Below are 22913 nucleotides of genomic sequence, written 5' to 3' on the forward strand. Positions count from 1 at the left end.
TCACTAAAATATAGTATCCTTCTTTGTCTCTCACAATTGTTTCGCATTTAAAGTCTATTTTGTCTGATATTAATATAGCTACTCCTGCCTTTTTTTGGTTGTTGTTTGCTTGTATGATTGTTTTCCAGCCATTCACTTTCAACCTCCATGAGTCTCTGGGTCTAAGATGTGTCTCTTGTAGGCAGCATATAGATGGGTCGTATTTCCTTATCCAGTGTCCCAGTCTGAATCTTTTGATAGGTGAGTTTAATCCGTTGACATTCAGTGTTATTACGTTTAGAGAGTTATTTATGGTAGCCATATTTTGGTTGGATTTGTGTTTGTTATATTTTGTTTGTATTATTTTATTTTCCCCTTCTATTTTTGTCTTTCTTGTTGCTTTTACACTGTCCTCCATCTCTGACTGTCCTGTTTTTTCCTTTCTTCCTGCAGAATTCCCTTAAGAATTTCTTGAAGGGGAGGTTTCTTGTTGATATACTCTTTCAGTTTCTGTTTATCTGTGAATATTTTGAACTCTCCATCATTTTTGAATGCTAGTTTAGCTGGATAGAGTATTCTTGGTTGGAGATTTTTTTCCTTTAGTACCTTGACTATATCATACCACTGCCTTCTTGCCTCCATCGTTTCAGATGAGAAATCAGCACTTAATCTTATGGAGTTTCCCTTGTATGTGATGGTTTTCTTTTCTCTTGCTGCTTTTAGAATTTTTTTCTTTGTCTTGAGCATTGGATAATTTGACAAGTATATGTCTTGGGGTGGGCCTGTTGGGGTTTATGACCAGTGGAGTGCGCTGTGCTTCTTGGATATGTACATCTGTCTCTTTCAGTAGATTTGGGAAGTTTTCATTCATTATTTCCTGCAACACTCCTTCTGACCCCTTTCCCTTCTCTTCTCCTTCTGGAATGCCTATAATACGTATGTTTGAGCGTTTTGCGTTATCATTCAGGTCCCTAAGTCCTATCTGGATTTTTTCTACCTTTTTATTGACCACTTCTACTATCTGTTTGATTTCCAATGCACTGTCTTCCACATCACTAATTCTCTGCTCTGCCTCTTCTAGTCTGCTGATATTTGCTGCAAGTGTATTTTTGATTTCTTGAATTGTGGTGTTCATTTCCATCATATCTGTTATTTTTTTGCGCATGTCTGCAATTTCCCCTCCAAGTGTTGTCTTCACGCTGTTAACCTCTTTCATTACTTCATCAAATTTGTCGGTGATAAATGTTCTGAGATCTTTCATTGCTTGTGCGAAGTCCTGCCCCCCTTCCTGATTTTCAGTTTGTTGATTGGATTCAGCCATGTTTTCCTGATTACTGGTTTGGTTTGTAGATTTTTGTTGCTGTCTTGTCAACATTTTTTCTTGATGGGTTTAATCAGTTCCTTAGCTTCTTTGTCTAGTCTTGGAGATTAATTAGCTGTTGTTTTTGCGTAAGTGTTATATCTTCTCTTTGTCACTTTGTTCTTCTTGTTCCAATTTCTTATTGCTAGTTAAGCTCACTTTAAAGGAAAGTATTAGTGCTGGGGAAAGCCAATTGTGTAAGGAAGGAAAAAGTGTGAAGTAGTATTGGTGATATATGTTTACAAAGCAACAATATGAGTTCTGGGAGGATGGAGGTTAGATCATGTAAATTGTGTAGAGTTATAGTAGTAGGAAAGTACCTATAATGAGGTAGACGACTGAATATGGGAGGAATGTGGTACGTACTAAGAGGCTATTGTTTTCGTGAGAGAGGGAAAGAGAAAAGAAAGGTAATAGTTTCAGGGACGAATACCAGATGGAAAACTAAACAAAGGTATTAGAAATTAAGAGTTAGACACTTTGTGGATCAAAGAAAGGGAGATGGAATATAGGAGAGATAGCAGATGGTGGAGGATATCAAGTTGTAGGGGAAAGGGGATAGTGTAGATAGGCTAAATCTATTCACAGAGAAATGAGGCAGTGGAGGGTGAGGAAACCCAGCAAATGTGAGGTATTTCCTGTAGGACCTATTGTATTGTTAAGGTAAAATAGTATAAGAAGAATATTGGGGACAAGAAAGAGAGGATTGAGAAAAAAAAAAAAAAGAACAACAAGAACAACAACAACAAAAAAATAAAAATTAAAAAAAAAAAAAAAAAAAAAGAACAGAAACCCCGCCGCCAGGTTCGGCTGGGCTCAGCTGGGCTCCGGTCCCCTGCCCGCTGCCCGCCGCGGCTCGGCTGGGCTCGGCTGAGCTCGGCTTTCCTGCCCGCCGCCCGGCGCGGCGTGGCTGGGCTCGGCCCCCCCGCCCGCTGCGGCTCAGCTGGGCTCGGCCGGACTCGGTTCCCCGCCCACTGCCCGCCGCCGCGGCGCAGCGCGGCTCGGCTCTCCCGCCCGCCGCCAGCCGCGGCACGGCTAGGCTCGGCTGGGCTTGTCTCCTTCGCCCGCCGCCCGCCGCGGCACAGCGCGGCTCGGCTCTCCCGCCCGCCACCCGCCGCGGTGCTAGCTGCCTCGGCTCCGCCTACCCAAGGAGGGAGTCCTCCACACGTAGCTGGGATCTCCGTGTATATTTCACAGATGGATCCTCTCTGTTACCTTCCCTCCAAATCGATGTCCAGACACTCGAGGCACATTTTAATTGAAGTAACCTCATCAAAAGGTACAAGAGTTCATAGCCCCATGAATGGATTATGTTTGTTTTTGTTTTTATTTACTGAAGATGTTTTATTCATTTAAAATACTTCTAGGTTCACCAGAGTTTGAGCAGATAACATTATGCAAGATACTCAAAAAGCCCAGTTGCATCCTGTAGGCCCTCTGTGGAACTAGTAAGCATGTGGTACCAAAAATCAATGAACAGACCTCCCAAATTAGAGTTCACTAAACAACGTAATTTTGAAACCAGTTTAGTTTTCTGTTTAGCCACTGGCTACTTAAGCTTCCCAACAAGGGTGGGGAAAAGGTCAAATGAATTAAAAAATGAGAAGAGACAAATCAGCTTTTCAAGAGGTATAGCAAGTGAATAGGAAAATGTCCCAGGCCCACAGAGGCACTAAGCTTCCTTGACCACCCTGACCAGGGTGGGTCTCAGGGTGCACCCATGCAGCTTCTGCCCCACCTTGCTGACCACTGCCACCATGCCCGGCTCTTTCCCCTCGACCAGGGTATGGAAGGGAACAAGGCTTCATGCTCATACGGGTCAAATCTGGCTTCCACAGGGTTCAATCTGAGCAAATCATGCTGTGTGAACATTTTTAAAATCTGGACTTTAGTCATTACAAGACCCTCATAGAGGTTCTTCAAGTAAAGATTATCATCTTTAATTTCTTCTTTTGGGACACACTGGGTTGCCATCTCCAAAATGTTGGCAACCTCTAACAAGTCCTTGCAGAAGCCTGAATGCCATTTAATTTAGCCTCTTCCACCAATTTTTGGCTTCTCTGCCGTAAGTGCTCACTATCTGCCAAAATTCGCTTATATTTTCCCATAGTCTCTTTTAGCTGCTTATCTAACTCAGCCTTCTCCTCCATGAGCATCTTCTCTGGAGGGAGGGTGTCTGTCTTCTGTTCATTCTAACCCAAGTCCTCTGTGTAGCTGGGCACAACCACCAAGGGGAGGGCCTAAGAGACAATGCCAAAGCAGGAAGGCCATGTCGTGGCAGCCTCGCGCACTGAGGCACCATGCCTGCTGCCACCTCTGCCATCACTGCTGGATTAGGTTTAAGAACATGTTTTCTGGAGTACAGAGCTCTAAACCACCACAAACCCTATCAAAATTGTGGGATACAACTGATACAGTACTTAGAGGGAAGTTTATAGCATTAATTGCCCATATTAGAAAAGAGAAAGGTCTCAAATCAATGAATTCAACTTTTGCCTTAAAGCAGAGAAAGCAAAAGAAACCTAAGTAAGCAGATTTCTTTGAGAAGATCAATGAAGTTGATAAGCTTCTAGCCATTCTCATCAGGAAAGGTAAAGATACAAATTAAAAACATTAAAATGAGAAAGATTTCATCAGCCTACTTTACAGAAATAGAAAGTCAATTACCAAATTTATTTGGAAGGGAAAAGGATCCCAAATAAACAAAAACATCTTAAAAAGAAGAATGAAGTCGGAGGACTCATACTTACTGACCGTGAAGTGTATTATAAAGCTAGGATGGTCAAAACAGCATAAAGATAAACACATTGATCCGTGGAATCAAATTGAGAGTTCAGAAATAGACCCACACCTCTGTAGTCAACTAATTTTTTATAAGCCTATCAAGTACATTTTCTGGGATAGAACAGTCTCTTCAACAAATGGTGCTGGGAGAACTGGATATCCATAACCAAAAGAAAGAAAGAGAACCCTTATCTCACTCCCTACATAAGAAACAACTCAAAATGGATCAAAGATCTATATGTAAAAGCCAGGACCATAAAACTCATAGAATATAATGTAGGGAAACATCTACAAGATCTTCTAGTAGGCAGGGGTCTCTTAAACCTTACATCCAAAACACAAGTAACAAAAGAAAAAATAGATAAATGGGACTTGGTCAAAATTAAATACTTCTGCACCTCAAAAGACTTTGTGAAGAGGGTAAAAAAGCAACCTATTCAATGAGAGAAAATATTTGGAAATCACATATCCAACAAGGGTCTAATATCCATGATATATAAAGAGATCCTAGAATTCAACAATAAAAAGACAAATATCTTGATTAAAAAATGGGCAAAAGAATTGAATAGACATTTTTCTAAAGAAATAAAAATGGTGAAAAAGCACATGAAAAAATGTTCAACATCACTGGCTATAGGGAAATACAAATTGAAGCTACAATATCAATTCACACCTACTAGAATGGCCACTATTAAAAACAGGAAATTAAAAGTGTTGGAGAGGATGTGGGGAGATAGGAATGCTTATTCACTGTTGGTGTGAATTAGAATGGAACAGCTGCTGTGGAAATTTGTTTGACTGCTCCTAAAGAAGTTAGATATAGATCCACAATGTGAAGAACTGAGAGCAATGACACAAATAGCCATCTGCACTCCAATGTTCATAGTAAGATCATTCACAATTGCCAAAAGATGGAAACAATCCAGGTGTCCCATCAACTGGAGAATGCTTAAACAAACTGGTATACACAAATGATAGAATATTATTTAGCTTTAAGAAGAAGTGAAGTCGTGAAGTATATGACAACATGGATGAACCTGGACATTATGTTGAGTGAAGCAAGCCAGGCATAAAAGGATAAATATTGTATGACTTTGAGATTGTGAATTAAATATAATGAGCAAACTCATGGAATTAATAGTTAAAATATATTAATAAGTTACTAGAGAATAGAATATGGTTAGAGAATGGAAAGCTGAGGATTAATCTGTGCAGAATTGGTAAAAAGGTGAGAATGTTTGGAAATGAATAGAAATGTGAAAGCACCCATAGGATTTATAATTAGTAGTACTAACATATAAGTATGATAGTGGGTACTTGTGTTGTGGTTTTTTTTTTTTTTTTGGAGTAACGAAAATGCTCTAATATTGATTGAAGTGATGAATGCACAACTTGGTGATTATACCAAATGCCACTGATTGTACACTTTAGATAAATTATATGGTTTATGAACAAAAAATAATAAGGTGGTGGGAAAAAAACAGACCAAATGTAAAATATGGGCTATAATTAGTAGTAATACTTTGATGACATTCTTTCATAATTTGTTACCAATATTTCACAATGCAAGGTATTTGTAATTGGGTGATGTATGAGAGCCCTGTATGATGTTATACATATCACATTTACTATACATTTATTTTTGTTCTATACACTTATTTTTATGTTCATGTATGAATTATATACTTTAATAAATTGTTTTTAAAGTGAAAAAAGAAAGGATTTGAAGAAAAACCAATATCAGCTCCTGATTAAAAACTCTCAGCAGTGGAGCAGTAGTGTAGCTCAGTAGTTGAGCATGTCCTTCACATGTATAAGGTCCTGGGTTCAATCCCTGGTACCTCCTAAAAAAAGAAAGGAAAAAAAAAACCTCTCGGCAAACTATGAATAGTTTTAGTCCTCAAATTTAAAAAGGGCATCTACAAAAACCCTACAGATAACATCATACTTAGTTGCCAAAGATTATTTTATTTCTCCATTAAGATGAGAAACAAGATAAGGATACCCACTCTCACCAGTACTCTTCAAGTGGTGATTCCAGCCAGCACAATTAGACAAGAAAAATAATAAAAGTGGTTTGTAATGGAAAGGATAAAGTGAAACTGTCTTTATTCACAGATTAGATGATCATTAATGTACGATATCCTAGGACTCTAATTTAAAAACTACCAAAATTAATAAGTGTAGAAATGTTGTATAAATTTGCTCAAGATCAATATACAAAAATCTATTTAATTTCTGTATACCTGCATCAAACAATAGGAACTCAAAAACATTTTTAAAAATAACATTTACAATAGCATCCAATAGCATCTGACAAAAGATGTATAAGACCTGTACACTGAAACTTATAAAATTCTGTAAAGAGAAATTAACAAAGACCTAAATAAATAGAGACATATAGTACCATTCATGGATTAAAAGACACAATATTGTTAAGATGTCAGTTTTCCCCCAATTGATCTCTATGTCAAAATAATTCCAATCAAAATCCCAGAAGGCTTTTTTTTGTAGAAATTGACAACTTGGCTCTAAAATTCATATGGAACTTCAATGGACCTAGAATCACCAAAACACCTTTTAAAAAAAGAATGAGGGGAAGCAGATGTGGCTGAAGTGATTGGACTTCTGCCTACCATATGGGAGGACACAGGTTTGATCCCTGGAGCCTCCTGGTAAAAAAAGCGTGCTGGTGTGGCAAGCTGAGTGCCAGCATGGCAAGCTGAGTGCCTGTATGGTGAGCCAGTACCCATGCAAGTGAGTCATGCAGCAAGAGATGATGCAACAAAAAGAGAGATGATGGGGAGAGTCAAGGTGAAGTGCAGCAGAAACCAGGAACTGAGGTGGTACAAGTGACAGGGAACCTCTCTCCATATCAGAGGTCCCTAGGATTGAATCCCGGTGAATCCTAGAGGAGCAAAACAAGAAGAGAAGACAAAAAGAGAAAGAGATACAGAAGATCAAACAGTGAATGGACCCAGACAGCAAAAAACAGCAGGGTAGGAGAGGAGGTGGAGGGGGAGGGAAGGGAGAGGATAAAGGAGAGGGGAGGGGAGGGCAAAAAAGAAAAAAGAACGAGGTTGGAGAGCAGATTTCAAGATTTTGATAAAAGCTGCTGTAATCAAGATAGTATTGACATAAATATAGACAAATAGGTCAGTGGAACAGAATAAAGACCTACAGAAACATACCAATGCATATATGATCAATTGCTATTTGACAAAAGTGCAAAGGTAATTCTGTGGAAAAATGATAGAAACATTTCAACAAATGTTCCTGGAATAGTTGGATATTCACATGTGAAAAAAGGAACTTGGATCCATATCTCACATCATCATAAAAATTTAAATCAAAATGGGTCATGGACCTAAATGTAAACCTAAATCTATAATACCTAGAGAAGGAAATATACAAGAAAATCTTTGTGATGTTGGGTGAGGCAAAGATATCTTAGATATGAAATAAAAAGTATGATCCATAAAAGAAAAATTGAAAAAGCTCCAATTTTTCAAAAGAAAAAATAGATTAAAAAAAGACAAAAGACACTGTAAAGAAAATGAAAATATTAGCCTTTGATTGGGAGAAAAACTTTTCAAATCACACAGTAAAGGACTTCTAACCAGAATATGTTAAGAACTTTCAAAAGTCAATAATAAGAAAACAAACAACCCAATTTTAAAACTGGGAAATATTTGAACAGACACTTCACCAAAGAAGATACACAAATGGCAAACAAGCACATTAAAAGATGTTCAACATTATTAGTCATTAGAAATGTCTAAAAATGATTCACTATGCCAAGTCTTGGTGAGGATATGGAACAAATGGAACTCTCATAACTGCTGGTGTAATATAAAATGGTACACCACTTTGGAAAGCAGTTTGTCAGTTTCTTAAAAATTTAAACAAATACCTATCATCTGACCCAGCCATTCAAAGACTAGTATTTATCTAAGAGGAATTAAAGCATACATCCATACAAAGACCTGTAGACAAAAGTTCCTAACAGCTTTATTTGTAATCCAAATTGTAAATAACCCAAATATCTAACAGCAGGTGACCAGAAAATGAATTGTAGTATATCCATACAATGGAATACTTGGCAATAAAAAGGTATGAACTATTGATATATACAATTTGATTGAATCTCAAAATGATTACTCTGAGTGAAAGAAGTTAGAAAAAAGAGTACACACTATGATTCTATTTATCTAACATTGTAGAAAATGTAAACTCAGGTGACTCAGAAAGCAGATCAATGGTTGTCTGGAGATGGAGGGAAAAGGCAGGAGAAAAATTACAAATAGACACAAGGAAAATTTGGGGGATGGTAGATGTTTGTACCTCAATTGTGATGGTGTTTTCATGAGTATATACATGTATCAAAATTTATCAAATTGTTAAAAATGTGTGGTTTAGTGAATGTCAATTATACCTCAGTAAAGCTGTTGAAAATGCATGCAGGGAAGCGGATTAAGCTCAATGGATAGAGTGTCCACTTGCCATATAGGAGGTCCAGGGTTCAAACTCAGGGCCTCCTGGCCAGTGTGGTGAGCTGGCCTACGAGCAGTGATGCTGCGCACAAGGACTGCTGTGCCACGCAGGGGCGCCCCCGAGTAGGGGAGCCCCATGCACAAGGAGCACACCTCGCAAGGAGAGCCGCCCCACGCAAAAAAAACACAGCCGGCCCAGGAGTGGCACCAGACACATGGAGAGCTGATGCAGCAGGATGACGCAACGAAAAGAGACACAGATTCCTGGTGCCGCTGTCAAGAATGCAAGTGGACACAGAAGAACACACAGCGAATGGACAGAGAGAGCAGACAACTTGTGGGGGGGAAGGGGAGAGAAATAAATAAATCTTTTTTTTTTAAATGCATGCAGACAAAATAACAATGTACATATGCAATAAATAACACATATTAAACACATTGGAATGATTTCCTAAAGTGGAGGAAAGGAGAACAGCAATGAAGAACAAGAAAAGGTATGAGTACATAAATAAATAAATTTTAAGAATTACAAGAGAGGGATCTTACACGGTGATGAGGAGAGTGAAGGGAGAAAGAAAGAAATTTACTCTGCTAGAATGATATCCCTTTTAGGGGTAAATGTATTTCAATAAGGACTTATGGAGACAGTAGATGCTTTAGACCCTTGGCCATATGAATGAGGAGATATTTAGAAATAGGAGTCTGGTTCTTGTGAAAAAAACTCAAAATTCCACCCACTCATTTATTTAACAAATATTTACTGACTGTCTATTATATGCCAGGTTCTATTTATAAGGTCAGTGATTTTCCCAAGAGTCACTTATCATCTCCATTACCTAGCCCTACCTGCTGGGGCTTCTACTTTGACTGCTGTTGCAGAACCATTTTTATTCCCCCAATGGCCTGGACTGTATTCCATTTTCACTCCTTCTTCAAGGTAATCCATCGCACCAGTGCTCTTCTGCTTCATTACTCGTGACTGAAGCTGTTTGAAAGCTTCATGAAATGCCATTTCCATTCGAATATCATTGTTTTGAATTTCATAGTACAAACCTGAAGACAGAAAGATGCTAAAATAAATGTGACTAATTTCCCACTATCACATATTGAAGAACTGCAACATTTCACTGATTTTCCCACATTTTTACCGAAGTTTAAAAATTACATGATGTACCATTAAAGAGTGGAAAGAGAAAGAATCTTATAAAGGAAGAAAACTCATTGAGATTACAGGAAAATAACATACCAAGTAAAGTCCAGGCCACAACATTGGTTGGTTCCAAGCAAGTGGCATCCTCAAAGAAAATTTCTGCCTGCTCATAGTTCTCCATCAGGACAGCCATGACACCACACAGCAGCAAGCTGATAAGAGACCATCAAGGTTATCAACATGGTCCCATGCCATAGTCCTTACCAAGACTGTGCCATAGTCTTTACCAAGACAATTCCATGTAGAAGCATCTGCTCCATCCATACCTGTTGATATGATTCTGATTGAGAGAAAGGGCTCTCCGAAAACACTCCTGGGCTTTGATATTGTCTTCAGTTAGAAGGCAGAAGGCACCGTAGTCCAGCCAGTGGTCCAGGTTCTGGGGCTCACGGACCAACCTCTAGGCACAGAAAGCATCAGGAGAGCGAGTGCTATTGTGACATTATAGCACATTTCTTATGGATATAACATCCCCCAGTAAGCATCCCACAAATAAGGTCAGCTCTATGAAAACAGTGATCATGACTTCTTTTTTGCTCACCACTGAATCCCAAATGCCTAGCATTGTTAGTATTCTGGCTTATAGTAGACAGTCAATAAGTTATTTGTTGAAATAATTTAAAAACTGAATCCTCAAGCTATTTCTTCCTGTGTCAGTGTTCTAATGACACTAAGCTCATGCAATATCTTGGAAGTCTAGAGATTCATTTTATGGCATATCATTTATATATAATAACTTCTGCCATAATCTTGAGATGACAAATATAAGGTTACCTGAAAATCTTTGTTTAAAAAGTTATCTCATAATTAGTGAAATGATTGTTCTCTAACTTTTCCCACACTAGTAGTACCCGGAATTAAAAAAAAAAAAATTAAAGAGAAAGAGAATAGCAATTTGTTTATATAGACTGCTGTGAATTTGTTGTAGTCTGAGTGTTCCTCTGTCAATTAATTTAGAATTTGCAGCATATATTCCTCTTGAAAATAATAAAAAATGTGAAAAGATGCTAAACATCATTAGTCATTGGGGAAATGCTATAAAAAAAGACATGATTTCTTTCTGTTTGGGATGATGGAATAGTTTTGATAAAGGATGGTGGTGATGGCAGCACAATATCGTGAATATAATTAACACCACTGAATTATATATTTGAATGAGGTGAAAAAAAAGGGGGGGGATTTTTAAGTTGTATAGTAGAATAAAATCTTTAAAAGCATCCATGGAACTGCACATGCAAAGAGTGAACCCTAAATTAAACAATGGACTATAGTTAATAGTACAATTATAAAAATGTTCTTGCTTCAGTTGTAACAAATGTACAAAACAAATACAAGGTGTTTATTGGGAATTCTGTATTTTATGCATACTTTTTCTGTAAACCCACAACTTGTCTAAAAAAAAAAAGGCATGATATTAAGTGTTGACAAAGATATAGAGAAACTTGAACACTCCTACATTGCTGATGGGAATGTAGGTAAAATGGCACAGCCGCTCTGGAAAACACTTTGGAAGTTTCTCAAAAAGTTAACCATAGGGTTACCATATGACCCAGAAATTCTACTCCTCATTATCTATCCAAGAGAAATGAAAACACATGTCCACACAGAATTTATATACTTTATACCTAAATTTTCATAGCAGCATTATTTATATTATTAATAATATCCAAAAAGTAGAAACAAGCCAAATGTCCATCAAATGATAAATGAAAAGAGAAAATGTGGCATGGAATATTATCCAGCCATAAAAAAAATAATGAAGTACTGATACATGCTACAACACGGATGAACCTCAAAAACATTATATAAAGTCAAAAAGGTCAGTCACAAAAGACCATATATTATTTGATTCCATTTACATGAAATGTCCAGAAGAGGTTTCTATAGAGACAGAACGTAGATTAGCGCTTGCTTAGGTTCAGGCTAGGGTGGGGGGCAGAGGCAGGTAGGAATGGAGTATGATTGTTAGACTGCTAATGAGTACAGGATTACTTTTTGGAATTATGAAAATGCTCTAAAATTAGATCATGGCTGTGGTTGTACAACTCTGTAAATATGCTAAATATCATTGTACACGTTAAATGAGTGAACGTTATGGTGCATGAATTATTTCTCAATAAAGCCTGTGAAAATTTTTAAATGGTGGCAAAATTCTCGAGCCATTCTTCATATAAGTTTATGTAGCCCATGATATATGTGGTAGGCAGTACTACTAGAATTAGAAAATCCAATTGTCATTCATAACATATTGGAAGGGTATAGCAAATGTTTGCAGAACAGTAAAATTTCATTTTACCCCTTTTTAAATTATTTACAATAAAGTTATCATTTTTTCTTTGGGCATACATTTCTTTGAATTTTAACACATGTAAAGATTCATTTTACCATTATCACAATAAAAATACAGAACAGTTTCATCAGCCAATGTAACTCCCTTGTGCTATCCCTTTATAATCATCCCCCCACCTACCCCACAACTCTGGCAACTGATCTGCTCTCTACCATTTTAGTTTTGTCTTTTCAAGAATGTCATGTAAATGAAATCATACAGTATGTAACCTTTTAACACTGGCTTCTTCCACTCAGTATAACGTCTTTACAAGTCATCCAATGCGTTGGTTAATAGTTCATTCTGTTTCATTGCTGAGTAGTATTCCATTACACGGAAGTACCATAGTTTGCTTATCCATTCACCCATTGAAGGACATTTAGGTTGCTTCTAGTTTGGGGCAATTATGAATATAACTGCTATAAACATTCATGTAGAGATTTCTATGTAAACATGAGATTTCACTTTCTTAGGGTACTCAGGAATGGGATTGCTGGGTCATATGGTAAACGTATAAGAAACTTTCAAACCATGTTCCAAAGCAGCTGTATCATTTTGCATTCCTGCCAGCTATGTATGAGGGTGCCACCTGCTCTGTATCCTCATCAACACTTGATATGTCAGCGTTTTTCATTTCAGTTATTACAATAATTGTGTAGTGGTATCTCATTGTGGTTTTAATTTGCATTTCCCTAAGACTAATGATTTTGAACCTTTCTTCATGTGTTTATTTGCCATCCTTACATCCTCTTTAATAAAGTATCTTTTCAAGTATATTGCTCCCATTTTAATTGGATTGCTTGTTTTCTTATTGTTGAGTTTTGAGAGTGTTTACATTCTGGTTACAAATGCTTTGTTGGAGATGGGTTTTGCAAATATTTTCTCCTAATCCATGGCTTTTCTTTTCTTTCTCTTAATAAAGTGCCTTTCACAGAGCAAAAATTTTTAATTTTGATGATGTCCCAGTTATAAAAAAAATTTTTTAATGGATTATGCTTTTGGTGTCATGTCTAAGAACTCCCTGCCTAACCCCAGGTCACAAAGAATTTTTCCTATATTTTCTTCTAAAAGTTTTACAGTTATGTGTTTTAATTTAGATCTATGATTCATTTGAGTTAATTTTTGTATAAGATTTGAGGTTTACATAGAGGTTCTTTTTTTTTTCATATGGATAACAACACCATTTCTTTGACAAGTTTGTCAAAACTCAAATATTTGTGTGGGTCTATTTCGGGACTATCTGTTTTATGTGTCTGATCTTTGTGTCTACTCTCTGCCAATCGGGCTTGATTCTAAACAATCAAAAGCTACAACTTATTATACATTTGTTGTACAAATAATAGTAGCGACAACCACTGGAAAGAAGATGTTTAATTACCTCTTCATAATATACTGCTGCCATGTCAAAGTTCTCATTGACTTCTGCTTCAAATGCAAAGAGTCGAAGTTGTTCACTGCTCGTATGAATCTTAGAAACAGCACCTTGGACCTCATCTGGCATTGTCTTATCAACATCCGAGATGTTGGACAAAATGAAGCAATTATAGGTAGGGAAAAAGAATAGACTGGATGTGAGGCCACAGTGATGAGGAATAAAATGTTACTAAGGTTTCTTATAGTCTTGAGAATATAGTAAGAAAGTGAGTGAACCAAGAGAGAAATATCAAGGGTGAAAGAGAAGTTTCAGGTGTCTGCATATCAACAAGCCTAAGCTTACAGAAGTACGTAAAATTTGCTTAGGGCAGAAACTGTTCTCAACTCTCAGGGCAGAGTCCCTAGGCAGGTCACCTCTGACCTCAAACAGCTTCCTTCGTTTTCTCTAGAGTATGGAACACATATTATTTTCTAAGTGCCATGACATAATAAAGGTCAGCAAGCACTGGCTATGGTCTTCAAACATTAAGAGAACAGGACACCAAGGGTAAATCTTTGGAAGCCAGATTTACACTCTGAGTGGGATACAGAGCCTACAAATGAGATATTTTTGAAATAGCTAGAAGGATAGGAGGAAAACCAGGAAAAGAAGGTATTCCACACACCCAGATGGGACAACAGATCTGGGGTAATTAGTAACCTCCTGGGTCAGAGGTTATGGTCAAGGAAATCCCCCACCCCACCCCCACAAATCCTTTAATAAGGAGTAAGAATCATATCCGTGACTTTAACAAGTACAGGTGCTAAGAACTGTGGAGAGTAAAGCCAAATTTGAGATGGGCCAAAGAGAATTTCTGATCACTGATTAATTCCTCTGTTCTTTGTTCTTTTTAGTTCCAATGACCTTGATCTCCAAATCCCTTCACCAACACACTTCCAAGCCCAAACCAGAAATAGTCTACCTTCAGCGTCGTATTCCCAGAACTGTAATTCCAAGGTTTCAACCATTTTTCTCATTAGTTTCCTTAGACCTGCTCTGACTTCACAGAGACTTTCACTTCTAAAAATTCTAGCACTTCCCGAACTGATCAGCCTGAATCTCACGATTACCACCCACTCATACTACTCTCTCAATAGTACGTTTAAGTCCCAGGCATCCGTGTCCTCCTTCTGCACTTGTCCTGAAAACCCCAAATAAATACAATCTTACAACCTGACTTCTTTACTCTTAGATATGAGCTAACTGGTCCTGAGGAAAACTGCATAGACACAGAGATATTTGAGCCACCACAGACTCTTCTGGCTTTCAGTCTTAGCTGAAGGTCTCTAATGCAGTTAACAATCTAGGTACTTGCCCTTGTTTAGCAACCTATTCCCTCATGCTATACAGTAGCTAGCTTTTCTTCTCTTTCTTCAAGCTTTTCATTAACTCTTATCCCCTTCACTTTCCATAAAGACCTTATTTCACAGAAAACAGAAGTTATTAGCAAGAAATTCCTCAAAATTTTAATCCCAAATGGAAATTATTTACTTCTGCTTCTATCACATCTTTTCTCTTTCATTCTCAGAGAAAGAGGCACTGCATTCTTCTGTGTTTCAAGGCAAATCCTTCCATCAAATTTCCTGATCCTTTCCCACTCACACAACCAGGAGCTTGCCATCAGTTATCCCTTCTCTCTCCTCTATTTTCTTTTCTTTTTTTTTTAAAGATTTATTTATTTTTTTATTTCTCTCCCCTCCCCGCCACCCCGGTTGTCTGTTCTCTGTGTCTATTTGCTGCGTCTTCTTTGTCCACTTCTGTTGTTGTCAGCAGCACGGGAATCTGTGTTTCTTTTTGATGCGTCATCTTGCACTCCTTGCGTGTGGGACTCCCCTACACGGGGGACACCCCTGCGTGGCAAGGCACTCCTTGCGCATATTAGCACCGTGCATGGGCCAGCTCCACACGGGTCAAGGAGGCCTGGGGTTTGAACCGTGGACCTCCCATGTGGTAGACGGACGCCCTAACCACTGGGCCAAGCCCGTCGCCATCTCCTCTATTTTCAACTTCTTCCACTCTGATAGTTCATTTTCCCAAACCTGTGGACATGCTCAAATCTTTTCCATCTTAAAAAGATAATCCCTCCAATTTCTAGCTAATATTTTCCCATTTCTTTCCTTCATCTTTCAACTTCTCGAAGTTACCTGCTTCCTAATTTTTCCTTCACTCCTCAACTCACTGTAATTTGAATTCCCCCTTAGAAGCCCAATGACATTGCTATGTAAAGGTTAAAATAACCTCCTAATTACCTTATCCAATTAAAATATTTCAGATTTTACTTTTGTTAAACTCCTGTATTTGATATTTTCTTCTTAAAACTCATTTCCTTTGGCTTCTGTCATACCACTGTCTTCTGGATCTTTTGCCTCTTTTAACAATTCCTCTCATCACCTTAATCAATTCCTTTTTTCTTATCTATTTCTTAAATGTTGGTGCTTCCTAGGGTTCTACCACCAACTGTCTTCTCTCTTTACTCATGTTCTTCTCAGGCAGACTCATCTATGTCCATAGTTTCAACTGCCATCCATATGCTCATGGTTCCCAAGCTTATCTCTAGCTCAGATCTCTCCCTTGAGCACCCCACAAAACTGAATTCAACATCACCTCCCTTCCACCAAATCTATTCACATTCTATTACTTTTCCTGGTTAATGGTGGTACTACCAGCTGCACAGTAATAAAGCCTTACACTTAAGAATCTTTGACTCTTCTTCCTCCTTACTTTGCAACAACCAGCTAACACCACTAGTTTTATCACCTCTAGCCTATCTTCCATTCTTCTATTAGAATGTTTTTTTTAAAAGGTAAATCTGACCATACTATATGCCCCCACTTAAATCAGTTCAATTTATTGCTCCCTACTGCTTATAAGGAGAACATCAAAACTTCTTTGCATGGTATATAAGGTCTCATGTCACCTCCCAACACTCCCACTAAGATTTAGTCCCCAGCTTCATCTCTTGCTTCCCTGCCCCTCAACCACCTCGACCGCTGAATTATTTGCAGTCTCTGTATATGTCATGTTCTTCCAAGTGTCTAAGCCTTTGTGATGTTCCTGTGACTCAAATTCTAAAACATCCTCCTGGAGAACTTCTTTTCAGCCTTTAAGTCTCAGCCAAAGCCAAAACTCCTTCACGAATCCTTCCCTGAAAGGCCCTAAAGGTGAAACTGATAACTTTTTTCTTCATGCATCCCTATTCCACTCTACAATGGACACACTTCTACCATAGCACTTCCCTCACTGCACTGCAGTTATTTGTATTTTGTGCCTGTCTTCTGTACTAGACCAGGGCTCCTTGGGGGCATAAGGTAACAGTAATTCCCTCCTGCGCAACTCTCAATAGCTGTGCAATGTCCTGAACTATCTGTGCCGAGGGTAGGATTGTTCTCCTAATTCTGGGATATTGCATACTCCTGTGCTACCTCTTCCAGGAAAGCTAAACAAGATGAAAGAAGAAGTGACTAGTGGTAGAGAAGAAAAACAACAGTGAAAGAAAAAGCAAATAGAACAGAGGTTTTGAGGAGGCATAGCTGGTTACAGACCACCAGGGGAACAAAAAGAAAGATTTTGATTTTGTCATTGTTTTCAAATAAACCACAACTGAATATATTTTAAAGAGGAGTAAATGGAAAACGGACTTTGGCCCAGTGGTTAGGGCGTCCGTCTACCATATGGGAGGTCCGCGGTTCAAACCCGGGGCCTCCTTGACCCGTGTGGAGCTGGCCATGCGCAGTGCTGATGCGCGCAAGGAGTGCCGTGCCACGCAAGGGTGTCCCCCACGTGGGGGAGCCCCACGCGCAAGGAGTGCGCCCATGAGGAGAGCCGCCCAGCGTGAAAAGAAAGTGCAGCCTGCCCAGGAATGGCGCCGCCCACACTTCCCGTGCCGCTGACGACAACAGAAGTGGACAAAGAAACAAGACGCAGCAAATAGACACCAAGAACAGACAACCAGGGGAGGGGGGGAAATTAAATAAATAATCTTTAAAAAAAAAAAGAGGAGTAAATGAAGACAAGATGCAAGCTGTGAAAATATAGATATAAATGGTAAAGTGAGTGGGAGTAGACTATCAGTCAGATAGGAAAGGCACATTTGAAGTATCATTATCAGTAGGGTATAATATCTGAAAACTCAGTTTTTCTTTGTTTTTACAATCTATCCTGAAGAATAATTTGAGAATTATAAAAGTTCACAAAACAAATATTTCACAATTTACACAGGTGTTATTTCCTATTTTTGGCAATCCCCTCACATTTCTGATGGTTATAAAATTTATTTTTCTAGAAAAGTGAAAGAACATACCCCCTTTGTTCCCTTCCAAATTAATCTTATAACTTAGACAATTTCTTCTTCATCTTTGTGCTTTCAGTGCCTAGCACAAACAGACCTCTCAATAAATTTCTATGGAAGGAAGGAAGAAGGGGGGAGGGCAGGGAAGGATTATTTGAAGGAGACCCTGATGCTGTACAGATAAAAGGAAGGGCTCTCAGTTCTTGAGCACCTACCTGGTTCAGGGCCACGTGCATCTGATCAACCAAGAATACATACAGCTCACTGATAAATGTCTGCAGTTCCTCCTGGTTTTCAAATGGTGTTGTCTTCAAGTACTTCTCTCTCACAATCTTTACCACAGCATGCTGCAAAAGACACAGATTGCTCTTCTGACAAGTCCAGTACCAAGCTGATGACACAGGCCTCTCTTGGGCTTGTGGTCCAAGGTTCATCAAAAATTCAGAAGGTGATTGATTTCTCCCTTGGTGATTACATGACTATCACCAATCTGAATTTCCCCCAATCAGCATACTTGGTGTGATTTCTTCTTTCCTTGACTTTACCATCTCACTAATAGGGAAATCCAGGACCCAAACTGTGTGAAGAGAGTCATAAAGACAAAGAAAACCTTAGTATTAGGTCTATGCATTTTCTCTCAGGGTGAAAGAGAGAAATGGTTCCAGGCGGGGGAAGGGAGAATGGCCTGGTTTGAGAGTCCAGAAAATGGAACTCTGGTCCTAATCATGCCACTGTACAACCTCATGAATTAAGTTTCCTTGGTTTCCTCATTTGTTAAATGGATATGTAATTTTAGCATTGCTATCTCACTTCAAGGGAATTAAGAAGCTGTGGAGGGGGAAGAACCAGTGGCAGTGGAAAAGTTTAGATGCAGGAGAAGAGAGTTGTGCTAACTTGTATATGACCTGGACTCTTGCGTTCCTCTATGACTTCATTCCCTCTGAGTTTCCCATCTCTTCAGACTGAAGTTTTCAAGTGTAGGACAATCATTTTAGAAAACTTAAATAGTAAAATGAATTCATGTTCAAATGTCCAAAGAAATTTTCAAGTGGAAAGATCACCTCTTACACATTGTATTTTCTCTTATCTATTACATAGTTCTTGCAATCCTGTTATTTTCAACTTTACATGTTACACCATTGAGACTTGTTGCTTGTGGGAAACTAGCTTAAGTTTGAACATGGGAACCTGGCTTGAAGTTGAAACGTTTCCATAACACAGATAAAAAGTGTGGGTTTAGGAACACGGGCCTTGACTAGATGGAACGCTGTCTGGTCAGCACAAAAACTGTTTGCATAAGGAGGCATTTGAACTTCACATGGCCTGTTCCCTAGTATTGCAGGTGCTGCAGCTTTAGCAACAAGAAGGCTTGAAAGTAAACATAGATAACTACTGCTTTGTAATTTCTAATCAATACAATGTGGAAACTAGGATGGAGGCTCTCAGTTCCAGAAGCTGTTGAGTCCCTTGGTCCCATCTTTATTTTCTCTCTTGTATCTTTCTTTCTATTCTTTTATTTCTTAAGTTCTGAGTTGCCTTCCCTTTGTGCAAACCTATTGCTGAGCTGGTCTCAGCAGTTGCTCAAAAAAAAGTTTTGAAATGGACAAAGGAAGGAAAGGGTAGAAATGAGAAAGTTTGAAGAAACACTCCTATTTATAGCAGAGAGACTGCATTCTGAAAATCAATAGCTTAAGCCCTTATAATTCACAAATCAAGGATGAAATCTAAAAGCTTACTTGCAAAGTTTAAAAAAATGACAAAAAAAAGAGGGAGGCAATCTCTAAACCCATTTTGTGAGAGTAAAGCATTAAGGAAGCATTCTTGAACTATTTTCTAGAATGCCTTGTTACTTTTATTTAAAGATAGTTTTCTTGTATCATGTATATTAGACGTCTTAAAATATGTTATTTGTTATAAAATCTCATTCAAAATTATGTGCTAATCAGCATTTGGCATGTTGCAATTACATTCTTATTCTAACTTTAAAAAAAAAGTGTTAGAGCATTGAATCATGTCCCCCACAAAGGCAAGTCCTAACCCCAGGTATTATGGGTATGAACTGATTTGTAAATTGGATCTTTGAAGATTCTGTTAAGAAGGGACCAAGCTGAAACAGGTGGGCCTTAATCCAATCTGACTGGAGTCCTTATAAGCAAAGGAAATTTGGACTTGGAGGTGAGCAGCCACGGGAGGAGAGCACGGAGATGGCCACCATATAACAGAGCCAGAGACTGATTGCCAGGAGCTGCCCCCAGAACACTATACACTTCAAAAAAGGCAAGGCCTGCCAACGTCTTAATTTTGAACTTCTAGCCTCCAAACTGAGCCAATATATTCCTGTTCTTTTTAATTTTTTTTAAGCATGTTGTTATTAAATCTCTCTTTTAAAAAAGATTTATTTTCCCTGCCCCCGCCCTGCTGCTTTTGCTGTGTCTATTCACTGTGTGATCTTCTGTATCTGTTTCTCTTTTTTGTCTTCTCTTCTCATCTTTCTCCTCTAGGATTCAGAGGGATTCGATCCTGGGGACCTCTCCCCCTCGTCTCTCTTTTGCGTCATCATCTTGCTGCATGACTCATTTGCGCAGGCACTGGCCCACCGCGCGGGCACTCGCGCGGACACTCAGCTCACTGCGTAGGCACTGGCTCACCACACAGGCATACTTTCTCTTCTTTTTCACCAGGAGGTTCCAGGAATCAAATCTGGGTCTTCTCTTGTGGTAGGCGGAGGCCTTATCACTGGAGCCACATCTGCTTCCCCATTTTTGTTCTTTAAGCCAATGACTGCGCTATTTTGTTACAGTGACCCTGCCAAACTAAGACAGAAGCCACAGAGGAATAACAAGTGGAGGAGCCTAGAATACTGTACAAACATCACATTTTACTATGGGGAACAGCTTCTTGCCTCTCCCCTTAGTTAAAAAATTATCAGCAGGTTTTGGACTAGACACTTTTCACACATGATATCACTTAAATCTCTTAATGACTCCATGTGATAATATTATTATCCCTCATTGATATGCAAAGATACTGAAGCTCAGAGAGGTAAAGTTACTTGCCCAAAGTCACACAGCTTGTAAAGGTAGAACCAGGAATGAAATTGAGATATGTTTGTACCATCTACTAAGAATAGCCTCTTGCCTCCACTAGCATCAGTTGTTTTTCACTTTATTACTTCCACCTGCTCTTTGTATCTGTTTAGTACAGTATGGGACACACAGTGAATGTGCATGGAGAGGCTATACCATGTAGTAGTTAAGAATGTGAGCTCTGGAACTACACTGCCTGAATTTGAGTCCTGCTTTAATTTTTACTAGCTCTGTGATGCTGGGCAAATTACTTAACCTCTTTATGTCTCATTTCCTCATTTGTCAAATGGGGAGTTACCAGGGGACAGGGTGGGGATAGGGGATAATAGGGAGTTAAATCTAATCATTTGGCAATTAAATTAGCAAAATATGAAGCATTTAGGAAGTGCCTGGTACACAGTAAACATTCATTAAGTGTTAAATAATATTATTCAAGAAACTATTATTATGTAAATATTTCTTGAGTCTTAGTGATTCTATTCACTAGGAAATGTTCATAATGGGTGACACAGATAATTAGTCACAGAATAAGTAGCAGGTGTGGATTTTCTGCCTTCTAGAGCAACATAAAATTTGGTCCAAAATCTTGCCTGGCCTAAAGTCTTAATTTCTTACAAGCTCACTCACACTCAGAATGGATACAGAACCACTCTAAGACTCTGTAGGAGTGAAGCTTCTCCTAACATCCTATCAAAGAGAACTTAGCTCTTTGCACTAACAGCAAGAACGGTGGGTGCATAGCTCAACACAATCAGAGAGAAAAGCTTCACTGGTAAATGGAAGTGTGTAATAAAAACCTATAGAATAATTAAATAAACAAATGTTTGCCTTGAGTTGTTCTTTGAAAGCAAAGTATTTTCCAGAGCAATTAAGTTCATAGTTGAGCTGGCACTTCTGCTCCTCCAGGGTTTCACTATCCATCTCATATTCCAGTTTGGCCACATGTTTCCCAAACATCTTATGGTACTCATCCAGGATGGCTTTAGAAATGTTATTGATCTGCACGTGGTAGTCACTCACCGCCTAGGAAAATACAAAATTCATCAGAAAAAAAGTCTGATAAAGAGACCTTGAGGCGGCGGACTTGGCCCAGTGGTTAGGGCGTCCGTCTACCACATGGGAGGTGCACGGTTCATACCCCGGACCTCCTTGACCCGTGTGGAGCTGGCCCATGCGCAGTGCTAATGTGCGCAAGGAGTGCCCTGCTATGCAGGGATGTCCCCTGCGTAGGGGAGCCCCATGCACAAGGAGTGCACCCCGTAAGGAGAGCCGCCCAGCATGAAAGAAAGTGCAGCCTGCCCAGGAATGGTGCCACCCACACGGAGAGCTGACGCAGCAAGATGCCGCAACAAAAAGAAACACAGATTCCCGTGCCACTGACAACAGAAGCGGACAAAGAAGACGACGCAGCAAATAGACACAGAGAACAGACAACCGGAGTGGCGGGGAAGGGGAGAGAAATAAATAAATAAATCTTTAAAAAAATAAAGTTAAAAAAAAAAAAAAGAGACCTTGAATGGTTCCTCAGAAAGGTAAGCATGGAATTATCATATGAATCAGCAATCCCACTAATAGGGACATACCCAAAAGAACTGAAAACAAGGACTTGAACAGGTATTTTCACACCAAAGTTCAGAGCAATATTATTCAAAATTGTCAAAAGATGGAAGCCGCCAAAGGCTCCATTAACTGATGAGTGGATAAACATGCAAAGGAGTATTATTCAGCCATAAAAAGGAATAAAGTTCTGATACATGCGACTACATGGATGAACCTTGAAGACATCATGTTATGTGAAATAAACCAAACACAAAATGACAAATATTGTATGATGTCACTGACATGAAATAATTAGAATAAGAAAACTCACAGAGCCAGAATCTAGAATAAAAGTTACCAGGGGACAGGGTAGGGAAAAGGGGATAATAGAGAGTGAAAGCTTAAAATGTACAGAATTCCTATTTGGAACA

General features: G+C 38.8%; 1 protein-coding gene and 1 pseudogene across 4 annotated transcripts in view; both read right to left on the reverse strand.

The window, feature by feature from the left end:
- Positions 1-22913, reverse strand: part of CFAP70 (cilia and flagella associated protein 70) — a 151519-nt gene that overhangs the window by 51707 nt on the left and 76899 nt on the right. For all 4 annotated transcript variants that reach the window (XM_058299008.2, XM_058299007.2, XM_012531118.4 and 1 more), the window contains 6 exons: positions 21772-21966; positions 18073-18204; positions 13534-13659; positions 10093-10226; positions 9863-9978; positions 9463-9669 (listed from right to left, as the gene is read on the reverse strand). In XM_058299008.2, coding sequence (XP_058154991.1) covers positions 9463-9669; positions 9863-9978; positions 10093-10226; positions 13534-13659; positions 18073-18204; positions 21772-21966 — 910 coding nt within the window. The remainder of the gene's footprint in view (positions 1-9462; positions 9670-9862; positions 9979-10092; positions 10227-13533; positions 13660-18072; positions 18205-21771; positions 21967-22913) is intronic.
- On the reverse strand, positions 2644-3855 carry LOC101438982 (grpE protein homolog 1, mitochondrial pseudogene; annotated as a pseudogene).

This window comes from Dasypus novemcinctus, chromosome 6 (assembly GCF_030445035.2).
Source record: "Dasypus novemcinctus isolate mDasNov1 chromosome 6, mDasNov1.1.hap2, whole genome shotgun sequence".
Lineage (NCBI taxonomy): Eukaryota > Metazoa > Chordata > Mammalia > Cingulata > Dasypodidae > Dasypus > Dasypus novemcinctus.